The 18,388-nt window shown below is 51.3% G+C and overlaps 1 protein-coding gene across 6 annotated transcripts in view; it reads right to left on the bottom strand.

Moving 5' to 3' along the window:
- The window catches only part of EFCAB6 (EF-hand calcium binding domain 6), a 231,704-nt gene that overhangs the window by 78,925 nt on the left and 134,391 nt on the right, over window positions 1–18,388 (bottom strand). For all 6 annotated transcript variants that reach the window (XM_070600030.1, XM_070600034.1, XM_070600028.1 and 3 more), the window contains 2 exons: window positions 6,097–6,211; window positions 4,514–4,644 (listed from right to left, as the gene is read on the bottom strand). In XM_070600030.1, coding sequence (XP_070456131.1) covers window positions 4,514–4,644; window positions 6,097–6,211 — 246 coding nt within the window. The remainder of the gene's footprint in view (window positions 1–4,513; window positions 4,645–6,096; window positions 6,212–18,388) is intronic.

An 18,388-nucleotide genomic window follows, 5' to 3' on the forward strand; every position in this document is an offset into this window, starting at 1 on the left:
AGATCTGTCTATATTCACTCATTCATTCATCCACCAAAAATTATTCAGCACCCAGTACGTGAAATCACTGTGCTAAATACCGTGGGAATCAATTTAAAAGATGCTGCCCCTGCTTCTCAGTGACATCACCATCCAGAGGCAGATGTGTAACCAGCTGGTGGCCTCTTCTCTAGTAGCACCACCCTTGGGGCCTCCTCCTCGGGGCCACAGGACCAACCATTTCGCAGCGATCCCCCCTCTGTCGCCAGCTCCACGGCCTCCCTCACCCTCCAGACTCACAGCTCCAACGGCTATGGGCTATCTCCTCTTGGACGTCAAACCCAACGAGGCCAAAATCAAACGCTTCACCCCCAACTCGCTCCTGCCAAGTCTTTCCTGTCTCGAGAAGAGGCAGGGCTTTCTTCCAGTTGCTCAGACCACAAATCCTGGAGTCATCCTCGCTTCCTCACTTTCCCTCACACCCCACATCTAATGTGCGAACACATCCCACTGGTTCTCCCTTCAGAATCAGATCACTGCTCCCAGCTGCGCTGTGTCTCCCCAGACCCAAGGCCCCTGATTCCTGCAGGAAGCCCGTAATGAGCCCCCAGCTCGCACCCTGGCCCCCATCCTCTGTCCTCACAGCAGCCAGAGTGACTCCTTCAGAGCTCAAGCCAGCGCATGCCGTTCCTCTGCTCACCGCACGGGCTCTCCGTCTCTTTCAGGGTCCAATCCCAGTGCCGACCATGGCCCCCAGGCCCCTCCGCCCTCATCTCCTCCCCTGGCCCCCTTTGCTGTTGTTTGCATACGTCAAGCCTGCCTTAGGCATCTCAGGGAATTCTCCACCCACCCCTGTACTCCGTTAGGTGTCTGTCCGAACGTCCCCTCTCCAGGGAGGCATTTCCTGACCCCTCTGTACAACAGCACCACTCTGATCAGTCTCTGGCCTCTGCTTTGTCTTTTGTCACAGCACATGACCCCCCAACATCCTGGAGATGCGTGTGTTCACAGTCTGCTCCCCTCTAGAAGGTCCATGTGAAACCTCACGCTCCTCCTGACAGCAGCAGCTCTGAGAGCAGTGCCCGCTGCGTACCTGTGGAACGACACTGTTGGGTATGAAGAACGCAGCAAACATTCCTGGGCACCTAGGTACAGGACATACTGATAACTAAAACGTGGTCCCTGACACCAAGGTCGTCACAGTGTGGTAGGGAAGAAAGACACGTAAGCAAACCACAGCACTTCGGTGTGATCCATGCAGTAGAGGAAGTGTGAAAGACGTGCTCAACGCCAGCCTTAATCGCTGGACTACAGGGACAATCTAGATGCCAGGGCACCCCATGTTTATAAACTTCACAAATTTATAAACTTTCATTGTTCCCAAATCTCAGTCTTTAACTTCCCAGAAAGAAGCCTACTAATTTTAATAGGTAGCACATAGACTTGGTAATCAAACAGATGTCATCTCAATTCTTGCTTATGACATTTACTAGATGTGTGGTTTTGGGTAAGCTTCCCTCATCTCCAATCCTCAGTTTCTCCATCCATAACATGGGACTGTTAGTGCCTACCTGATAGGGCAGTGGTGGGGATTAAAACAAATGAGGCCATACGTGGACACCTTCCAGTTCACTGCCGGGCATACAATGTGAATTCTTTCACTCATTCAACAAACACATCTTGATCGTCCACTACATGGCAGGCTCCGTGGGAGCCATTCGGGTTACTGTGGTGAATGACTGGGAAGACTCGGGCCTTCACGTCTCATCGAATTCCAGTTCCTCAGACACCGAGTGCTGGGAGGGGAATCTCCAGCAGCACGTGCCCCCGGCAGATCAGAGGGCCAGGGGAAGGCCCAAGGGCTTGAGAAAGACCAAAGCTTGGGGAGGGGTTAACTGGTCCAAGGGGGAGGAGCAGCAATCCCGGCAAAGGAACAGAATGTGCAAAGACAACAGGGCAAGGAAGAGCACTGGCTGGAGCACGAAGCGAGGAGAAGAGGGGTGAAGGTGCAGCTGGGGAGGAGGCCACGGCCAGTGCAGAGCCAGGGGCCTGTGGCCGGTCAGGCAGGATCAAGGGTTGTCCTAACAGCAGAGGGGACGCTGTGACCTGAGCTGTGTGTTGAGACCACCCGCAAGGTCACACGTCCAGGACAGACCGTGAAGTGAAGACGCAGCTGCAGAAGTGTGTGTATGGAATCCTCCTATTGGTGTGGGAGCTTTTTACACATGAATCCGTGGATACTTGCCGGGACACCGTCTAGAGGGTGAGCCCCGGGTTGAAGGGGAACCCACAGTGGCCACACAGAACCTGTCCCTAGGTCCCCAAGGGGGTCTCTGTGCCTCCTTTCCTCACCACAGCCAGGGAGGGAAGAAGTCCCCTGTCTGGTCACAATGAATTATCTCCTTCAACTGGCCACGGTCTTTGGCCTGGGCCGTGAGGGTGTGATTAACTAACTCGGCTTGGCTGTTGCCCACAAACCTAGCTGAGTGCTGAGATGGACTCCTCTGGCTACAGCAGCAGCAGTGATATTTTAATAGTATTATAGTTCAATAATAGTTTAACAGTATTTTAAATGAATTCACGGTTTTTCATTATTGATGAGGAGAGATGTTCGAGAATTTCTCACGAATAGGAACTTGATAAATGAAGTAAAGGGACTGAACCTGTGGGTTCACCTTCAAAAATCAAGGCACAAACTTTGTCCCATTCACATACACCCGTGGGGACAATGAGCAGATCCCCAGGGACCCCGGATGTGCCCTGCATCCCAGTACGAATCATGCAAGCCCTGGCGAGTAGGGCTACACTCTCTGTCTCACGCACCAGACCGTGAATTCTTGGTGTCAGTGAGTGGGTGTCGGTGAAGGCTTGTTGAGTCAATTCGTTATTTAAGTATTTAAAATAAAGATCTCTTAGGAAACACGGGCCACGTGCTGCAACAGGGCTGCACTGATAACTCAAGTTAGGACAACAGCGGTGCTGGCGTGGAGTGAGGCTTCCCCTCGGTGCCCCCCGGGAAAGGTGAGTGAGAGGAGAAAGAAGCCAGAGAAGGGAGTCTGGGTTGCAGGGGGCAAGGCAGCAGGATGATGGCAGCAGGGCCGCTGGCCTGGGACCTGTCCAGGCTCTCCGGTCCCTGCCCACCAGCAGGGAGCGCACGCTGCTCCGGTGCGTCTCTGCCTCCCTCAGCCCCCTCTCCCTCCTCAGAGATCCAGGCTCCCAACCCCCTAAGCGACCCCTGCCTGCCCAGCGTCCTTCTCGGCTGGGCATTAGAGTGGGCTCAATAAGGAAGACTAACCTTCTGCGCATGCTTATGGTGACGATGTTTTTTCAAACCAAGAATTAGGATGCATGGTCTGACAGCTGGACAGAATGGTCATAGTCAGAACCATCCTGCAAATCCAAGCCAGACAGTCATCATAAACCTGCTTATTTTAGAACGAGAGCTTGGTAACCAGCTGACTCTCCAGCTGGCAATCAGTGTGGGGGAGATACTTCAGAGCGCAGGAAACTCGGGCTGCCCCGGCCCCCCCCACCCGAGGGCCCTCCCCATCTCCTTGCCTGCGGCTGGTTTGCTCCTGCAGGCCCTGGGGCCCCCAGCCCTGGGTTAGGACAGGTCCTAATTCCCTGGTGCCCTCTGCTCTGTTTTGTAGCTACTATGGTCGGCTTATTAAATTGATCTTCCTTCCCACTTCAGTCACCCTTGTTTACCTGTCAAAGGGAGCTGAGGTCATTCTGCACCTGCCTCTGTGTTTGAATGGCAGCTATTTCTCCTATCTTATTGTTACGACTTCCACATGCAACCAATGCCTCGGTCACAGTGAGCTGTGAGCTTTCCCAAGCTCATGACCTGTCAGCCACCTCCTTGCTCAAGATCCCTCTTCTACTGTTTGCTCCCCTCTTTCTCTGGCCAGCACATGCTGAGGTTTAAGATTAGGTTCAGGGGTCACCTCCTCCAGGAAGCCCTCCTTAATGGGGTCTTCTCCCCATGCACCCATAGCACACTACCACTCCCTCTCCAACAACCAACCACGACGCGTCTGAATCGGCCGGTTCCATCTGCCTTAGACTGGACTGAGCCCCCGAGCAGGGCTCGCGTCTTTCATCCCAGCCTTCGGCAGAGATTCCAGCGCACAGGAACTGTGTAATATCTGTTCGGTGAGGGAGTGAGTGGAGTGAGTGGAACAGATGAATGGAGCCTAACTTCACCGTAACTGAGGGTGTCAGGCCCCTCTGCCCTCCGGTCTTGTGAGGAACGTCTCCTTACTCTTCCGAGGCCTTCGAGAGGCCGAAGGCAGACCCTGCAAACGCCAGCAGGGCAAGACCTCAGGGAGGGAGGGGACCACAGAGTCAGGCCCTGCCACCCACCCACCCCCGGGACGGGACAGGGGAGAGGGGCAGGCCTGTGTCTGTGGAGGAAAGTGCTCTGTGTCCTGTGACGAGCAGGACGTGATGGAACTCCGGGAATCACCCCCAGGTGGCTGAGTGGCTGGAGGGGGTTCCAGATAAAGCCAGCAGCAGACAGGTCCTACTTTACCCGGAAGGACTCCTTCAGTCTCTGGGGGAACTGTCTGAGGCACTCTTCCGCGGTCACAAAGCTGTCCAGGTTACTTTTGGCAGGAACCGGAGTCTGGGATGGAGTCACTTCTCGCTCTTGCACTCTAGCACCTGAAACAATTACATCAATCAGAAGGCCCCCGTTAGTGGTGTGCACACCTCTTTCTTTCCACTTCAACACTTGATTTCTTCCTGTCCCAAATCCTGTCAGAATACTAGACAGTAATACGACCCTGTGAATTGAATATGGCATTAACTTTGTCATAATCTGGTTTCTTAGAAATTCTCCTATCCTGACAAGAAGCGCTTGTTCTCTGGACTATGGGGACCGTGCTCTCGCCCAGCACAGATGCACCATCGCGCCTCTGCCTGTTTCCTTGCCCTGCGTCTCTGTCCCTTCTCCAGGGCAGGCATTACACCTTGTACATCTCTCCATTCCCAGAGGCACAGAATGAGAATTCCTGCCCCTTTTGTGTTTCCTAGAATCATGTCCTCAAGTCAGGAAGGTGTCATTCAGTCAGTGTTTATTAATTTCCCAGGTATTTCCTGGCTACGTATCTGCTCGACATTGTGCTGGGGCCCCCCTATATTTCTCAGCTCTTTCAACAACCCTTCTAAAATTCTATGGCTTCTCATGCTGCCTTTTCCCCACGGTGCAGACTTCTCTCTTCAGGAGATGAAATGGCAAAGGAAAGTCTGGCGGGGCTGGATGGGACCTGGGTGTTTTCCTGGTGAGGAGTCCCAGCTGCCAGTCTCTCAGGTGGAGGGAGACCATTACGTCACCCAGTCACCCGCCAGGCCACACTCGGGGAGGACGACAAAACGCAAACAGGGCTTCTGAGTTCTGCCTGTCCAGCCTGCAGTGCACTTACAGTAAAATAGAGAAGTACGCCCTGGATATATTCCTGTGATTTCTGCAGCTTTTCTAGAGGGCTCATTGTCTACATAAACTTCAGTGACAGTGGAGAGAGGACGTGGACAGACGCAGCAGCAGAGAGGCGGGAGGCTGGGGGCTGCCATCTGCCTGCCAGGCGTGGGGCCAGGAGAGCAGAGGAGTGGACTGGAGGACCAGCTTTGGACCTCGACTACACCGTATACGAGGAATTTCCTGACGACTGTGTGGGGCGGGGAGGGGGGCGGGACAGTGGCTGAGTGATCTTGGGCACGTCACAGAATCTTTTAGAATCTCTGTGTCGTCATCTGCCTTGCTGGTGTCTGGGCGTCACGAAGCATGGACGGCCAGCGTCTACCTTTAGGAGGAAAACTTAAAGGACGTGAGGTGTGATGGGGAGCACAGGCTTCGGAGTAACTGTCACAAACCACGTGTGCTGTAAGTTCGCGGAAGGCTCTGTCAGGCACAGTTCCGCACGCGTGAAAAGAAAAGGCCGAAGCATGGTCAGATAGAATTGAGTGGAAACGTCTGTTTCCAGTCTTAGAACACACACTGTTTTCAACATCCCAGCTTCCGCTACTTCAAGCCCCGCAGCCTCGCGGCCACTAGGAGGGACTTGTGGCGCCACTGGAGACGCGGCCCATCAGGGTTTGCACTTGGCAATTAGCTACCTTCAAATCCTGTTGCAAAATCAAGGTAACTCATCCCTTCCTTCTTAAATCCTATTTTTGCAGTTAGCAGAGCATACTGATCATCGTCCATGGGCATTCCATGATCTTCCAGTACCTGACAAGGGAGACAAGTGAGGGACAGGTGGTTAGGTGGTCCTGGGGTCCCTGCCTGGCCGAGCCCGTCCAGCCCGCTGCAGGCTCACCACCATGGCCCAGACGCTCCAGCCTTGATTGTTACTTGTCTGCCCCCATCCACAGGCTCCCTGCAAGCGGGGCCGGTGTCCTGGATCCCTGGCCCAGGACAAGGCTGTTTGTTGAGTGAATGAGTGAACAAAGGAAGCAGTGGGCACCCGGCCTGGGGGGCGGTTGGCACGGCCTTCAGGGCTGTGGCCCGCACTGCGAACCTTTCAAAGGCCATGCCATCCCAGATACTCAGATCCACGTTTGCCGTGACCATCGTGGCTGTCGAGCCTCCTAAGTTAGATTCACATTCACATAAATCCTAGGAAACACCAGCAAAATAAAGCAAGGAGACTTGAGGAGGGAAAAGCAAAGTTTTGATTAAAAGTTTCTTTCTGGTCGGCAGTTTAAATTGTAAGCTCCTGTGGGTTTGGGGCGGAGGTGGGCAGGGCATCCATGGAGACACTCTTTCATCCTCTCCTCACAGGAGTCCACTCCTGAAAGTCACCCACGGTCGCTTCACCCCACCGCACATAACCTACTGCTTACGAGTGGTTTCCATTTCGTGTGCATGAGTGTTGGGGGGCACCTGGGCAAACGCACGTCCCCCCAGCGAGGCAGACCCATCCGGCCGAGTCTTCCTAGGAGACGACGCCTTCCCTGGGGAAACTGATAGGCTGGGTGTTCCAAGGCCGATGATGCCGTCACCCCTTTGGCCAATGGCCAGTCAGTCAACAACCTGGACAGAGCCACCTACCTGCCTGGAGGTGAGCCCCCCAGAAGGGATGCTGGCAGGGACATAGGCAGCACAGAAGACACCATCCCTGCTGCTCTCAAAGTATGCACAGTTTCAATGAGGAGACATGGCTTTTCTTCCAGAAAAGGACATTGGAACACAGTTCAAAATGTGTCTGTGTGTCTAACAGCCAAGACGTCCGGGATGATATCTCACCTGGGACAGATGCAGGGAGCCCGTCTGGGAGCACCGAGGCTGGAGGCGGGGTTTGAAGAAAAGATGTGCATGTGTGGCGGGGGGTGGGGAATACACGGACCAGCCTTAACAGATGTCAGGGTCCTGGTGCCACAGGAAGCCGGAGTGAGTGGGAGAGCAGAGGACAGCAGGGTCAGCCCTACACCAGCTGCATTCTGAGGCGGAAGCTGAATGGGAGAAAGGGAACAGGAGGGTGGGGCGAGATGGTACACATCCTCCTCCTCCTGAGGCAGCCAGGCCTATCACCTTTTATGTCCCAGGCATTGCGCTGAGTTCTTTAAGGAGTTACTTAAGTCTCATTTAATCCTTATCAGAGCCTTGAGAAATGCACTCTCACTAACCCATTTTAAAGATGTGGAAACTGAGAGTTTAGGTGACTCGTCTCAGTCACATAATTAGGAGGTGACAGATGGGGATGAAACCCAGCTCTTCTTACTAACCACTATAAACTCCACTGTTGGAATAAGGTCACCAGGGCCTGGACAAAGAACAGGGCGGGCAGCAAGGGAGAGGAAATGACAGCAGGAAGTGGGGGAAGGGCTCGCCATGGCGCCTGGCGCCCTCGCTTGTATCCGAATCGGCCGTGTAGGCAAAGGCCGCTCTGGGTCTTGGCGGAACACCAGAGGACGGGAGGCCTCTAAGGAGCTGCTGTGAGTTCTCTCCCACTCGCCTCTTCTCTCCCCCAGGAGGCTGCCGCGGATGGCTTCTCCTCGCCTCCGGGTTCTGATGAGGTGGGGAGCCTTCGGCCCGGCCTCCTCAGACTCGAGCTGCAGAATATAAACCCACATAGCTGCAACAGGGTACCCATGACTCGCAGTGCAGTCATCACGCCCTCTGTCTTGGCTTCATCCTCTTCGGTGTGTGGGACTAGGACCCAGGGAGCTGGCCCCTTCAGCTGTCCATGTCGGTAATAAGCTGTCTGAACACGACAGCGGCTCGTTGGATCTGTGCCGCCCCACTGCTCAGACTCCGGCCCTGGCTTGGCTGGCGTGCGTGAGTTGAAGTGACCGAGCTGCAGGATCTGGTTGGTCAGGATTGGAAGCAGAGCGAAGAGGGAAGGGAATGCAGGTGTTGTGGTGCTGCCTGGGGGACTCGGGGGGTTGCTGCGCTGGATTCCAGGACTATCCCAAGGGCCTGCCTGGGGACTTGGGCTGGCAGCACGTGCCTGGGAATTCTGACAGCTCCGCGCCACCTGCACATGCACCCATCCCAGTTCTGCGGAGGCGCCTGTCCCAGCACGGGATGGTGCAAGTGTTTAGACAGAAAGCCGGGCCCACGCACAAGTACCAGGCAGCAGGGGGCCTCTGAAACAGATAGATGGGTTGCTTTCTTTGAAAAATAACTTTACATTTTGAAAACAATTACACATGAATTATTCATCGCAAATTCTCCCGCTCAGCCCTTTCATAAAAACATATGTAACGGATAGTAAGAAAATGTCTGCAGGCAAATGTTTCAGAGCCTGGAGGGTTGCGAAGCAGGGGGAGGGTGGCCAGGCCGTAGGCCGCCTGCCCAGCGGCTGTGGGCACAATCCCCGCTCAGCACAGAGCATCACCAAGGACACAAACCCAGACAGCACAATCCCCAGAAGGGGCACGAAGCATTTTGCAAACACAAATGCCTCTTCCTAATGCCTCCCCCTGCACTGCTCTCATCTCTGAGATGAACACAGCAGCAAATCAACTAGATTTATCACAACCCTCGGAGGCAATTTACAATACAATGTGAGGCTGAACTGCAACATTTATAAAACAGATTTTAAAATGTTTACCGTTCAAGTCATGTCCTTTGGTTTTTGCTCAAGAAATCCTCAAAGAGGGACAAAATGTGCGGGGCCAGCCCCCTGGCCGAGTGGTTAAGTTCACGCACTCCATTTCAGCGGCCCAGGGTTTTGCCAGTTTGGATCTTGGGTGCGGACCTAGCACCACTCATCAAGCCACACTGAGGCGGCGTCCCACACAGCAGAGCCAGGAGGACCGACGACTAGAATGGACAATTATGTACTGGGGGGCTTTGGGGAGAAGAAGAAGAAGAAAAAGAGTGACAAACTGTGGCCTGGCCTATTCTGATTCACCGGATAGTGACTTCTGCATTCTAGGATGTCCTTTAGATTGCAGACCACGTCTTCCTCATGAGGCCACACCACTGCATGGAGTCCTTGCTGGGCTTTCTCCATGAAGGCAGGTGTTCCCAGTGGGGCCCCAACAACCGGAAGTTGAGGGGGTGACTCAGTCTTTTCTAAGCCCAGCGACTGCGACGCATCCTGGGAGGGAAGCACCATGTCTCTACATGTGAGTCATACCTGTCTGCTATGCCTCTTTACACCATTTTTTTGGTGGTTGCTCTAGGGCTTACAACACACGCCTTTAACTTTTCAGTCTGTGTGGAGTTTGTACTGAGCCACGTCACAGAAACTGCAGGAAACTTGCGGCCACGTGGCTCCAGACCCTGCCCCCGTCCTTTAAGCTACAGTTGTCATTCGTTTTACATCTATATGTAGACCCCACAAGACCAGGTTTAAATGTTTGCTTTAAATACATAAATGCATTTTTTTAATGTTAAGAAAAGAAAGGTTTTGACTTGTAACCTGATATTTACCGTTTCCAGTGTTCTTCATTCCTTCACGATCATCTGGCTGTCCCCCTAGGATCAGTGCCCTTCGGCCTGGAGAACTTCCTGCAGCGTTTCTTGCAGTGAAGATCTGCGTGCGATGAATTATCCTAGTTCATTTTAATTTGAAAATATCACTATTGCACCTTTATTCTGAAAGAAGACTTGTGCTGGGTGTAAACTCTAGGTTGAGAGATTTTTATTTATTTTTGCTTTCCTCTCAGCCTCTTAAAAGTTACTGTCCCACTGTCCTCTGGCCACCATTGTTCCTGACGACAGGTAAATGGTCATTCAGGTCGCTGTTCTCCCCTTCGTAATGTGTCATTCTCACATGCTGCTTTTAAGATTTCTCTCTTTGATTCTGATCTTCAGCAGTTTGTCTAGGATTTTCTTTCTATTTATCCTACTTGGCTTTTTCTAAGCTTCTTGAATCTATACACATAGGCCTTTCACCAAAAATTGGAAAATTTCAGCCATTATTTCTTCTTACATGTCTTCTTCTCTAGTCTTCCTCTCCTTCTGTGGCTCCACTTATACCTATGCTAGACCTTTCCATGCTGCTCCATGTGTCCCTGAGGCACTGTTCTTTCTTCTTCTTCTCCTTCTTCTTCCTTTTTTTTACCCTTTTCTCTCTCCCTTCTTCAGTTTGGATAACTTCTACTGATCTGTCTTCAAGTTCACTGCCTCTTCCTTTTGTCATCTCCATTCTGTAGTTAAGCCTATCTGGTGAATTTTTTTATTTCAGACATTTTATTTTTCAGCTCTGAAATTTCCATTTGGTTCTTTTCATAAATTCTATTTCTCTGCTGAGATTTCCTATATTTTCATTCATCATCATTATATTTTCCTTTGCATCACTGAACGTAGTTACAATAGTTACTGTAACGTCTTCGAGTGCTAATTCTAACACCTGGATCTTCTCAGATATTTCTCTTGAGAAAGATCACATGTTGCTATTTCTCCAGATGCTGAGTAATTTTGGATTGTGTCCCGGACGTTGTGCGTGTCATGGTGTGGCGATTCTGGATTCTGTTACATTTGGTTTGTTTGTTTGAGCAGGCAGTAGACTTGGTTGGACTCAAACTGAAAAAGCCCATCTGCTGGGCCGCAGGTTAAATCTCAGTTCGGCTCGTTGACACTCAGCTTGGCTGCTCGCGTCGGCCCTGCTCTCGTGTGGTTCATGGTCAGCCAGGGATTCGGGCAGAAATTCTGTACAGAATGTGCAGCATCCACTCTCTGGCTGTTTCCTTTCCAGAATCTCCCTTTACTTTCCAATGGCATTCGTTGCCCAGACCTCCTTCTGCCCTCTGCTTCTTCAGGCTAGAAAGGCTGCTGGTTTTCTGTCAGTGTTCTATCCGTCCTATGTGGCATCAACTCCAGCCTTCACTTAGATGAAAACCGTAAAAAATGGGAATGTCACCCCATGCTATTCCCATTTCCGAGAGTTGACTCCTCTCCAGAATCTGCTCGCTTAGTTTCACTCTCCAGGGCCTTCAGGTCTTTGGCTATTTATTCATTTGCTTACCTGCTTATTTAACATTGTCCAGTGTTTCGAGTTGATACTCCTGGGAAGATCTGTCTAGTAGGAGCTTATCCAGCTATACTGGAAGCAGAACTGCCAGTAATGCTTGCTTGGATGCTGTAGCACGCACATCCTTAAAACACAGGTGTCACCAGCTCAGGGAAAGCCTTTCCAGTCCTCCCCAGGGTGATAAAACTCTTTTTTGAGCTTCTATAGCCTTTTCTGCTTGCTTCTATCATAAACTTCTATCATACGTTTGGGGCCTAACACATGGCAGGGATAGAGATATCCCCATTGCTGTGGGAGAGAGAAATGGCCAGCACTTCTTTTTCGCCTCAAGAGCACACAGCAGATGCTCAATAAATGTTGAATGACAAGAGGAGGAGGGGATGTCAGTGGAAGGGGCTGCTGGAGACTCACCTGACACTCACGTCACGTCTGCACGGATCTCGAGTCCGAGCTAAGAAAGGCCACACCCAGGCAGACGGGTGTGCAAAGTGGTCATTCAGCCTCGGCCCGGGAGGAGTTAGGATATCAAGAACACTGTGAGGCAAGACAAGGAGACACGGTCCCACGACACATACAGAAGGAACCAGGAGGAAGGGAGACGGGCCGGGAACTGAGAAGCTGCTCTCTCCACTGCGCCACAGACACTCCGGACTCGGATTTTCCACGGTCTGGTGCTGCGTCAGTCACCATATCTTTATTGTTCCCCTCCTAACCCCACATTTAGTGAAGTCCTCTTTTGAAAATGTCAGTCTGCCTCAGTTAAGGGGAATCACGGAAAAGACTCCCGTCTATGTTTAAGCCAGAGATTTAGAGCACACAAGCCGAGGAGAATGTGGGGTTCAGGCCACAGGATCTGGAGACCACTTTTCTAGCCATTCCTCCCTACTGCACACGCTCTGACCCAAGCTATTTGTGGCAAAACCAAACAGAGTTCTGGGTTTTATTTTTCATAAGAAATATTACATCTATTTTTTTACAAACCTATTCACAGACATGAAACAGGCAAAGAAATGTGTCTGCTATAGAATTTTGGACGTAACCCTTCTCCCCACCGTCCATTCTCCCATCCCCAGGGCATCTGCTCCTCCAGCTCCTCTCCCACTACAAACGGCCACAGGCGTCCGGAACGCAGGAACCACCTGAGAATTCCAGTCACTGAGACGAAATGACCACACGCGAGAAAGGGACTAGGGACGAGAGCCACAGCCGGAAAGGCGCATGGAACTTTCACATAGATTTGTGATTGGGTAGAAAGTTCAAATTCTTTTGGCAAATGCTTCCTAGAATAGTCAGACGCACGTGTCTGATTGTCCACGTGGCCCCAGAGAAGCTGAAGCAAATAGACATGAGAGGCAAACAGGATGCTGTCACCTACACGGGCCGCAGTGTGAGCTGTTCGAGATGCTGCTGCCTGTTGTGAGTGCAGATAAAGTAACGGGATTCCCTTTCCTAAATGGCAGCAATACTGTGGAGAATGAAATGCATGTTCAAAGGGTGTGGAGCATCTCAGACAAAAGCCCCTTGCATGAGAACAGACAGTGTGGGGTGTTCCAGAGACAGTGGCTCAGATACCGGAGTTAAAGCTGGCGAGTATCTCAAGCACAGACTCCCAGCGCTCACGGCCTCGTGACAAGGGCCAGGGCTGGCTCTGGAGCAGCAGACACTCCGTCCTGAGGCCAGATAGTAACGAAGCTTCACAAGTGTCACTGAGAAAGAGACTGTGACCGAAGATCTACTAGGTGCCGGCCACGGGACTAAGTGACTTTCACACATTATCTCACCGAAACCTCACAACAACTCCTCAATAAAAGTGTGACCCATTCCATCCTACGGATGAGGAGACTGAAGGTTAGGAAGGCCTGACAAGCCACCTGCTGCACGCGTCAGCCTGACACCACGAGACACCACCGTCTCAAGACTCAGAGCGCTGGGAGAGCCTGGAGCGCACCAGCTTGAACCCCACCTTTCACAGGGGAGGAGCCCAAAGCCCAGAGACGCAAGAGCCTGTCCCAAGGACCCGGCTGAGCAGGATGGAGACACGCAAACAACTCCTCCGGGCCTTCTGCCAGGGATGCCTGCAGCCAGTGACCACGCCCGTGCTGGTGGTCGAGTCTGGATTGGCGGTTGAGGCTCTGGCTCCAGGAATGATGGGCAACGGTGGTTTGTTCTGCACAGCATTCACATGCTGGGAGGTGCGTCACTCCCACTCAAGCAGCCCAGTCTGGAGAGGCTGCAGAGGACACAGCGGAGACTGGGTATGGGCCTTCCCTAAGCCTTTGTGTACTACATGTTTGGAACAGGTTGCAACAGGGACTCTACGAGTCAGCTACCGCACGACAAACCTTCCAAAATGTGCTGGCTGACAAAACAAGCATTTATTCTCACACTCACAGGTCTGCAGGTCAGTGCAGGTTGGCTGATGTAAGACAGGCTCGGCTGGGTGTTGCCGACTCAGGTTGCAGGTTGGGTTTAGGCCTATTCCACGTGCATTCATCCTGGGGACCAAACTGAAGGGGCAGCAGCTGCCCCGGGCAAGCTCTTCTAATGGCTGATCGCTGGAGCACAAGCCAGGGCAAACCACACAGGCAGATCCAAGGTTGCTGCTCAGGGCACACCTGCCACATGCCATGTCAAAGAAAGCCGTGTGACCAAGGCCAGCATCACTGGGTCAGGGAAGCAGCCACTGAGATGGCGAGCAACGGAGGAGCCAGGATGGAGAGAGGGTAACGCAGGTGCATGAACTCTGTCCTTTCCAGCTCTTTGAATCTATGAGACTCTAGAAATCTCGTGACAAAGCTGCAACCAGAAGAAACATACCACGATCACAATCCAACCACTCCCCCAAATCTAGAAATTTCCAATCCACAGGCTGGATCCATCTGGTCCACCCGATCTAATTCCACCTGATCCATTGGTGATGGCACTGCACTACAAGTCCAAAAAGAGCTCTTCCTCCAACCTGAGCGCCAGCTCTGAAGCTTCAAGACAGACCGATAGTTTGTTAACAGCAATCGCCCAGCTGTAAAACAGTGGATGTTTTTTTCTTTTTTGCTGTAGGCATGATGATGACAATGAAAATGATGACAATGGTGCAACAGTGATTTGGTTTAGTTTTTTCTTTTTTAATATATTACCCCCTAGAACCCAACAAGACTAAAGTGTTTTTAGATGGTTCAGGATGACAAAATGTTGAACCTAAATGCAACCTTCAAAAATCGTGAATTGAGGGGCTGGCGTGGTGGCGTAGTGGTTAAGTTTGCGTGCTCTGCTTCGGCAGCCTGGGGATTGCCAGTTTGGATCCTGGGCACGGACCTACACACTGCTCATCAAGCCATGCTGTGGCGGCATCCCACATAGAAGAAATAGAAGGACTTACAACTAGGATACACAACTATGTACTGGGGCTTTAGGGACCAAAAAAAAGAGGAAGATTGGCAACCGATGTTAGCTCAAGGCCAATCTTCCTCACCAAAAAAAAAAAAGAGAGAGAGAGACAGCCTCCATCTGAGAATAAAAGATAAGGTGATCTGACAGCTTTTCAATGTCAAGGGGAATTCCAGGTGTAACTAGTAAACCAACCAGACACATCTAATTTTAGAGGCAAACATCCAGAACCTAGCTAATTTTTGCACTCATGTAAAATTTTAGAGTGTCTCATGGGCAAATGAACCTAGTATTTTAATAGCAAATTGTGAAGATTGAAGATAAAAGCAGACGAGCCACCCCTCCTTCAAAGGATGATGTTCTCAGGTCCTGGAATCGGATCTGTTGTTCGAAGGGCATGTGGAGACAAAGCAAGATGCCCAAAGCCAAGTGTGAAGTCAAGGTGTCAGGAGAGGCTGCCACTGTGGCCACCCCTCTCTCAGGAACGACAGGCTCTCTGTCGTCTCCCTCTGCACATTCCTTTATGTTCTCTCTTCTTGATTTCGAAAGCAGATATGACTTTAGTACACAAACCTAATGCAAGTCCAATTGTGATCCTAATAATGCATTTGGGGGGTAATTGGATAAAATTTATGTGGAAAAATATAAACCTAACCTGAGAATAGCCAAGAAAGCATAAAAAGGAAGAAAAATGAGAAAAGATCTGTTTTACTAAATTAAAAAAAACCCATATTGCATTGAAATAGAAAAAGATGTATAGATCCGTACGATGAAATGGGAGTTTTCAGAGTCTAATGAGAATTTCACAAAAGGCAAAGGTAAGAGTCCAAGTCAGTGCGAAAATATAGAAGAGCTCCAATTACGCCACATACAAAAATTGACTCCATATGGTCGAAGCATCTACATTTTAAAAATAAAACAGTAACATTCTTGCAAGAAAGTCTAGGAGATTATCTGAAAAATATGGGAGGGAGACCGGGGGTAGAAGAATGACACCTTGTTGACCAAGACTGCAAACCGAGAATTTATCCAAAAACAAAAAGAATAAAAGAATAAAAGAAGGAAGACATATATTCGGTTGTGCAAAAACTTAAGACATTTTAATGGCAAAAGATTTAATAAAACAACAGCAAATGATAGATTTTGAAAATATATTTGTAGTGCAGAGGACAATGGGTCAATCAATTATTAATTCAACAGGTTGGGGGACACCCACATGCCAGGCCCTGTTCCAGAGACTGGGACACGAGAGTGAGCAGAATAGCCACGTTCCTGCCCTCTGTGCCAGGCCCTCCTGAAAGGGTTAGGTGTGGCACAGAGTTGAACCGTGCCCTCCCCAAAAGATGTGTCCACGTCCTACCCAAGGCTCCTGTGAATGTGACTTTGATGGAAACAGGTCTTTGCAGATGGAATCAAGTTCAGATGAGGCCACACCGGATGAGGGTGGCCCCTAATCCAATGCCTGGAGTCCTCATGAGAACAGGGAAATTGGGACACACACACAGAGGAGAACAGCATGTGGGGACACAGGCCGAGACGCAGAAGGAAGAGGCTGGGTACCGGAGGGACGGCAGTCACAAAGCCAAGGAACACCAGGGACTGCCAGCAGCTGCCAGGAGCTGGAACAGGCAAGGAAGGATCCTGGTCTACAACCGTCAGACAGAGCAGGACTCTGCGGACACTGATGTCGGACTCTGGCCTCCAGGACCGTGAGAGAATACACTTCTGATGTTTGAAGCTGTGCAGTTTGTGGTCATTTGTGACAAATCCCCAGGAAACTAACACACATATCTTAGCTCATTTAATCCCTACAGTCATCCTACGATGTAGGTACTACTATGATCTGCCCTTCAGGGACAAGGCAACCGAGGTACAGAGAGGGTAGCCCAGGGCCACATGGTTACTGCGTAACACAGCAGCCTGGCTCCAGAGTCAGTGTCTTAAACCAAGATACTATACTGCTTTTCAGAACTGATTGGGTTCATTGAAAAAATATTTCCTAAGTACTTATCATGTACTGGCCGCTGTTTTGGATGCTGGGGACAGGGCAGAGAAGGAAAAAGACACAGCTCGCTGGCACTGTGGAGTGCACGTCTCAGGGAGGGAGACAGCTGCAGGGGAACAGCGCCCTCAGGGGACACCAGGCTCTCGAGCCGGTGCCAAGGGGAAAGCGTCAGGGGAGGGCGAAGGCCGGTCAGACCGCGAGAGACACAGGGCCTGACGGGGAGAAAGTCCCAGGGGCCAGAGTCCAGAGGACGGGGGGGGGGTGGGGGGGGGGGTGGGGGGGGTGGGGGGGGGTGGGGGGGGTGGGGGGGGGTGGGGGGGTGGGGGGGGTGGGGGGGTGGGGGGGGGCGGAAACGGAGTCCTGGGCTTCCACGGTAAATAGGCAACTCAGAAGAACAAATCCTAACGGCCAAAAAAAAAGCATACATTCACTAGCAGTCAGGAAAACAAATGCAAATTAAAGCTACACTGAGCTATCACTTTAAAACTATCAGAGCAGCAAAAATCACAAAGAGCTATAATGCCATATAACAGGGGTTAGCCAAAAGGATGCTCTCACACAGCTATTAGAAATGTGAGATGCTATAGCGTTTTTTAAAAAAGCAAACAAGCAACATGTGTTAAAATAAAAATATACATTACCTTAGAGCTAGCAATCCTACGCCTGGGAATCCATGTCATACAAATAAAAGCATCAGTGTATAAAGACACATGAAGAAAGATTGTTTAAAGAGGAAAAAAAAGGAAAAAAGAAGTGAATGCCCATTATAAAGGGAAGGGCTGGTGTGCAGCTTGTAGAACAAACAGAAAAGCCAGACAAAATACAGCAAAGCATGTGTTTGACGTAGAGAGAGCTGCTGAGGCACCCAGGACTCGAAGGGACCAAATCTGAGAGGAGGGCGAACCCGAGGAGAAGCGAGCCATCACCCCTTCTGGGAGCAGGGCAGGAGGCCGGGGGCTGGGCGCTGGCCCAGGCAGACGGTCACCACCAGCAGACAGAGAACAGCGGGGCTTGAGAGGGGCTCGTGGGACCACACAGACCAAAATCAGAGACTTGATGGCCAGATTCCTAACGAGAAAGGGAAGCAGAGAACTGAGCCCGACACGGCCAGTTTCCCCTCAAGCTGTCTGCTGAATTCAGGAGCTTGTGGGGCAGAAGACCACGAACCAAGGCAGAAAGCCTCTGCGAAGCAGAAGGAATTCTGTTTGTCACCTTGTGGTCCTGAGGGGACAGGTGAGAGGGCAGGATTTCTCAGGAGCAGGGGCTCAGAGAACCCAGGCCCCAAGCTAAAAACTTTGGAGGCTACACCCTAGGAACAGGAGGGGAAAAAAGAGGAACATGAAGCCTTGAGACGCTGCAATCCAGCCTCAAGTCAACTCAGTCCCTAACTGGAGTAAGGCCATCGGTCCCCACGCCTTCTGCCCGGCCAGGGAAAGGGGGGCCATCATCTACAGCCTCTCAGTTTCCCCAGCACAACATCTGACGTCCAACAGAACCCGCGGGGCCTGCCAAGAGACAGGACCACGTGACCCAAAACCAGGGAAAAAGCGGATAATAGAAAAGGCGATCCAAATAGCGGAGGTAGCAGAAA

Source organism: Equus przewalskii, chromosome 29, assembly GCF_037783145.1.
Source record: "Equus przewalskii isolate Varuska chromosome 29, EquPr2, whole genome shotgun sequence".
NCBI lineage: Eukaryota > Metazoa > Chordata > Mammalia > Perissodactyla > Equidae > Equus > Equus przewalskii.